This window comes from Lissotriton helveticus, chromosome 10, assembly GCF_964261635.1.
Source record: "Lissotriton helveticus chromosome 10, aLisHel1.1, whole genome shotgun sequence".
Taxonomy (NCBI): domain Eukaryota; kingdom Metazoa; phylum Chordata; class Amphibia; order Caudata; family Salamandridae; genus Lissotriton; species Lissotriton helveticus.
In genome coordinates, this window is record NC_136071.1 from 310,300,190 (window position 1) to 310,306,664 (window position 6,475).

The 6,475-nt window shown below is 42.7% G+C and overlaps 1 protein-coding gene across 1 annotated transcript in view; it reads right to left on the reverse strand.

The window, feature by feature from the left end:
- The window catches only part of LOC144783774 (15 kDa protein B-like), a 42,509-nt gene extending 42,171 nt beyond the window's left edge, over positions 1 to 338 (reverse strand). The window contains exon 1 of the mRNA XM_078662467.1: positions 102 to 338. Within this exon, the coding sequence (XP_078518593.1) occupies positions 102 to 272 (171 nt within the window). The 5' untranslated portion in view covers positions 273 to 338. The remainder of the gene's footprint in view (positions 1 to 101) is intronic.
- Positions 339 to 6,475: the final 6,137 nt, after the last annotated feature.

Consider the following 6,475-nt stretch of genomic DNA (forward strand, 5'->3'; position numbering starts at 1 on the left):
TATGATCATAAAGTGTGTTCACTCTTTGACTAAACTCCAAGTAATTCCCTAGAATTAAAAAAAAAACGCTTCACTTCCAGTTACCAGGATACTTCACTTACCAAGCCATAGCCGGCGTCGAACTCTACCAGTTTAAAAACATAGTCGGCGACGGATGCGTTATTGAAGAAGTCAACAGCATCCTGAACTCGCCGGGTTTGTTTGGAGAGAGTAGAGGCAGCGGTCAGCGCAGCAACAGCGAGCCCAAGTAAGATTCTGTACCATCCCTGCATCTCTGGTCCCCTGCGCACGTGCCTGAACTGCGCGTGCCACACACACCTAAAGAAGCCCTTTTTATCTGAAACGGCGGTTCCCCTTCCTCTTGGACTGGGATCAAAAAGTAATAATAAATAAAGTCGATGGTACGTCACATAGATACGAGTTTCACAGCCCGCACGGCCGATTGCAACACGAGGGAAGTGGGGAAATTATTCTCTATTTCTCCCAACAGCTAGCAGAGATCTTTGGGTATTTTTCCTGCTTCTGCTTGTTGCATAAAATATTATAGAAGATTTTAATAAGGCCAAATATGGGCTTCAGATATGCAGCATACGATTTAGAGGGGAAGCGCATGCGCTATACTGCTCTGGTTTGTAGCAAGGGTAAAGTGCACAGGGTCCTAAAACCAGCACAAAGAGGGTTCAGAAAAAGGTTAAAAAAAAACAGGGTGACCATGCAGAAAAGGAAGATGGAGATGTCGTTGCAGAGGGTTTGCCCTGACATTTCTCCATAACACAATCACCCTATATACTGCATCTAAACCACTGTTCTAAAAAAACAAAAAAACAAAAAAACAAAAAAAACAAAAAAACAAAAAAAGAGGATTTCAGATGGTCTAAGTTTGGACAATTAACGGAACGAACCTGCTGCCTAATTTGTGCCTCCTTACATATAACTCTATACCCTTGGACCTAACAAAGGCATTTTCCCTCTAATGTCAAGGGCTCAGTCTTAACATCCACAGGTAAATAGTTCCTAGCGATGGATAGCCTCATAGTGTGCATGCTATGTATGCCTGTGGTATCTGTATCTTACCTAGCCAAAAGGCAGTGGAGTACTATGCATGGTCAAGGGAAAAGGTATAGTCAAGGAATATCTAGAAGGGTAGCACGTTTCTGGAAATGCAGGTGTGATATAGTACCATACTTCAATATTAAAGCATAATGTGTTGCTTGTGTTCAATGGAAAGATTGTTAATAGGCAAAGGCTACCACCTAATAAATCATAAAACATAATTGATTACTAAGTCCAACGACATCACCTCCAACTAACATTTTTCAGGCCCCTTTCAAGATTATTCATTCTACATCTCAAGCTGATGTGGAAAACAGTGTCTGTAACTTTGCCGTGGAAATTTACAAAAAATGTGTGCGTCAAAGGGTATTCTTAACTCAATCGCAGTTCTGTGCTTGTGCAGCACCTATGATGCACCTGGACAGTATTTTGTGCTGTGCCAGATGTATCAATCTAGTACAGCAAAGGGGCAGCTTACCTTAATTATTGTTGGTACTCCACCGTCCTTTTTTTCTGCCTCTTTTTTTAAATTATACTATTAGTGAATAATAGTAAGGGGTGTGTAATTTGTGTAATTTGATTTTGCATAGTTACGTGAAATGTGGGTAAATTAGGCACAATTATGCATTATTAGGCAAAATGCAAATCATCATTTATTGCTATATTGTAGTGAAAAATTATTGATATGAGGACACATCCTGCACTAAAAATGTAAAAACATGCTACCATGACAACAAGTTCTTGCTTTCTGATTGTTCACTTTGTTCCTTTGCACCCACACTATAATTTATCAGCTTAAATATAGGTTGTGGAATAATGGTGCAATTTCAGGGATTTCACATAACTAGCATAATGCGAAATTCCCAAAATTACGAAAGGCCAGCGTAATTACAATTTTGCCCAAGCCTAAAATATTATCAAATTATTACCTATTGTTATTAATTATAAACTAAATACAGCCCCTAGAGCATCGAGCAGCAACCTTAAGCAGTGAATCTGTCTGACGACCGGGTGCAAGCTCATATAAGTGCTTGCACCAACCATCAGACATATTACCCAGAACTGACAACGTCCCAGCCCTGTCTTAAGAGTTCTAAGGCATGTAGGTGCCATCCTTATAGTGGCCTTCTCATAGTAGTGCCATCACCACCCATCAGACAGCATTCCAGCTCTGACAAATCCCCAGCCTGTCTTAGGGAATCTAAGGCATGCAGGTGCCATCCTTCCAGTGACTTGCTGCAGCCTCACTCATGATGGTGTTCTCTGGCGTTTTAGGCTTCAGCCCTGCAGCGCCTGTGATGAAAGCAGTTTATTATATGGTGTGGTTGTGCGACCTCACTGTGTAATAAACTCATAAACCCATCTTGGTTCAAATCAGGGTCATTTGCAAAACCTTAACTCAACCCTGGGTAGCTGTGGCTTAGAGCAGTGAGGGTTTGTCTAAGGAACAAGTGCAAAGAATTTAGGAGTTCCAAAACAGCTGAATAAGAAGGAAACAGGACACAAAAATAATTAACACCAATTTATGAAAATACCTCCTATTTTATGAATTTTTAGATACCAAAATAAACAAAATCCACTGGAGAGTTCTGAAAATATTAATTATTACCAAATAATAAATCACAGCTTTACATTCAAATCACAAGCAAGCATTGGTGATGGACTTGTCTTGGCCTTCTCTAAGAATAGTTCTAGATGCAGGGAGTAAGTTGGGGGAACATTTCACCTCAACAGCAAACTTACAGCCTGATTCATGTAGGCAATAGCGCTCGCAAAAGGGCCAGATTCTGAGAATCTGGCCCTTTGCAAGTGCGATTTTTGCATTTGGTATTCACAATCCCAAATGCAAAAATCGCTATTTAAGAATTCGCATATTTGCGAGGAATGGCATTTAAGGAATCTCTAATAGAGATTCCTCAAATGCTATTCAAGACACATCAAGAAATTGCGATTTTGAACTTTTGGGGCCACTATTTACCGAGAGGTCAGACCTGTCGGTAAATAGCAAAAACTCAGAAAAATGCTTTTAAAAGCATTTTTCTAAGTTGCATGTTGCACACACACATGTCCTTTGGACATGTGTGTGCGCAACACCTGTTCAAATGTGCATTTTAGGGGTGCTACAGGGCGTCCTTTGGACACCCCTGGCACCCTTAAAATCGCTATCTTATTTGCGAGTAGCAAATTGCTACTCGCAAATAAGGGATACTCCCCATTCATTCCTATGGGCCTCTTGGCCCATAGGAATGAATGGGGAGTTTTTGCGAGTAGCAATTTGCTACTCGCAAATAAAGAACATGTAGGAATCGCTATTTTATTAGCAATTCCTACATGAATGCCGTTTTGCGTGTCCTCAATAGCGAGTCGCTATGATTCGCTATTAGGGCCACGCAAAACGGCATGTACATGAATCAGGCTGATAGTGCTATTTCTTAGTGCAAAATGCCTTCACATGATAACTTTCCACACAAGTGGGGCATTTTTCAATAAGAAAATAGCGCTAAATGGCACAAGGTAAATTGGGGGAAAATCCTACTCCAAGAGCACATTTAGTGAACACCTATTCATGCTTGCTATTTGTGTTTGGTTGCATTTAGAATTATGTCTTAGAGCAATACATTTTGCGCTCATTTTGGATAAAAGGGGCCTTTTTTCATTAGGAAATTGCGCTAAGTGCAGAATGACTCTTCCTACTGAATTACACATAATCTTGCAGAATATTTTGGTAATTCCACATGATCACGCTACACTGCATTAGGCCAGTTACGCCCACCCTTACTTTTAATATTTTAAAAATGGCTTACACCCAATTGGCACATTTAATTTACTTTTAAATCCCTAATAGAGTGGTACCACAGGTAAGCAGGGCCTGTAAATTAAATACTACTAGCGGGTCTGCAGCAGACCTTGTGTCACCGACTTAAGTAGCCCTTTAAACTTGTCTAGGGCCTGCCATTGCAGCCTTTGTGTGCAGTTTTTAAACTGCCATTTCGACCTGGCAAAATAAGTCTTTTGCCAGACCTAAATCTTACTTATTGATACATATAAGTCAACCCTAGGGTAGCTCCAACAGCGCCCAGAGGGCAGGAGGTTGCAGTGGAAATAAAAAGTTTGACATGCAGTTTTATCTTTTATATATCCTGGTATCGAAAAACTCAATATTTTTGTTTTTCACTACTGCAAGGCCTCTGACACAAGATAACATTGTGTTACCTTATTACATTTAATAAGTGTTGACTTTCATTTGGGTTACAAAATGAGGGGTCAACCCAGAGGGTCAAAGGGACCTTGGGAGCAAGGATGAATGTTGAGTTTGGTGCCTAAAGAATTGTAATTTAAGAACCCTCTAATGGTACAGTTGGATTTTAAGTCACTATTCTGAAAATGGCACTTTTAGAAAGTTGCAATTTTTTTGTCCTAACTGTTTGGTGCCTGCAGCTTGTATCCTGCCTGTGTCATATAACTATGGATAGCTTGGTCTTTGTGTATTGCTCCCGGATAGTGAGAAACGAGGGACTAGATGTTGGCAGGATGGGCCATCTCTGACTCCATAGGGGCCGGAGCTGTAACCTACAGCGTTTGCACATCACAAAGGCTCTGCCTCACCAGACTCACAAATGGTTTCATACCAGTCTTTTGCGTCCCCAGACAAGTTGGAGCCAGGGCAGGGAGGTAGAAAACTCTAAACACCTCTGGGGGTGGAACCCTCTAGAAAAAATCTCCTACTTCAAAGTTGGCACCAGTATAAATATTGGACCCTCAGACTCAACTGTTCAATATGCTCCTGCACCTGTGGATACTACAGAAGAAGGGTGGCCTGCTGCAGTGCTGCTTGAGGTCTGTCCTGCTTGCCGGGAAGGAAGACTAGACCTGTTCCCTCCTCATCCCAGGCTGAAGTGACTCCAAGGGACAGCTGTCTGACCTCCTGTTCTGAGTTACAGGGACATAACAAGCTCAAGAGGGCTCATTGCAATTGCCCAGCTGACCTGCTGCCTGAACCTGATGTCTAAACCTGAAAATGGAGATGCCTGTGTGCTGCTGGCCTCCACTTGAGTGGGTTCCTGATCCCCAAGAGGTGCCCCTCAGGTCCTGGACCCTTGGTTTGTAATCAGTTGCGATCACTCTCCAACAAAAGAAAAGAATCCTAAAGTTTTGGGCTCTTTACCACCGCAAACAAGATTGTTTGCGGAAGATCCTGCTGCCAGTGCCAACCGCCATCACAAAGTTCTGTTGTACCCGACTCTTCATGCTATAGAGACTGCCGGCAATAAACGGCAATGTGAGATCTGCACTTCTCGCTACAGGATTGACAGCCGGCAGTGAGTGCTTACACTAATCTCCATTAACAACCATCAGTGACGCCCAACAGAACCTTCTTGCTATAGAGATGATTGTTTGTGATGCCTGGCTTGCTCTTTGTGCTACATGGATGGTCATCTGTGATGCTCCCCCTGCTTCTTGCAGCTTACTCCACCATGAATGAAACTCTTTGCGCTGGATTTTAGAAGGTATCTTTTTAAACTGGGCATCCTAGTCCATGTATGAGTCCCACGCTCTATTACAATTAGACACACTAGTGACTTTCACATGGCCTCCCTTGACTAGACACCCACAAATGATTTAGGTGCTGTACTTACCAGAATTGTTTGAAATTGCATATCTCTGGTTCTACTGACCTGATTTTTATCGGTTTGGAGTCAAATAATTTATTACATTTCACTCTATTATTCTGAATTGGTGTGGGTTTTTCTTGTGTTTTGTTCACTTTATTACTGTTTGAAGTGCGACATAAATACTTTACACATTGGCTCTAAGTTAAACCTGACTGTTTTTGCCAAGCTACCTGAGGGTTAAGCACAGGCTAATTTGGAGTTTGCTTGTATTTCATCCTGGCAAGGATTGTGTTTACTGCTTGATTAGGGTTTCAACCCCTTCAATCAGAAACCCAATTCCTTATAATGGGTGTTAGATTTGAGGGTCTCTGGTTGGCACAGGTAAGTACTTGTGACAAGCAGGGACCCTCTCCTCTAGTCAGGACAAGGGGATTACCCTCTAAAATAACTCCTGCTCACCCCTTCTGTGCACTTCGTACTATCTGTGCGGTTCTCCCGGGGATGAAAACGGCTTAAGGAGAGTCAGAATAGGCGCAGCGAACGCTCGGGTCCGGTGCGCACACAAACGTGGTGCGAATCGTACAGTACCTTTAACTTTGTAGTTTCCGACACTGACGATGCGTGTGCAAGCGAAGGCGTACCAGGAGCGTTGTCGGCCCCTCTCCGATGCGAGCCCGGCTCATTGCAGGCGTCTCTGTGTGAGGCGTTGAGCAGGGCCACAGGGAGCAAGGCGGACGGTCCTGATCTTCAAGCGTTCACTGTACGGTGCTTTGTGCTAGCCGTACCTCATAGCGGGGATGCCTTTTCAT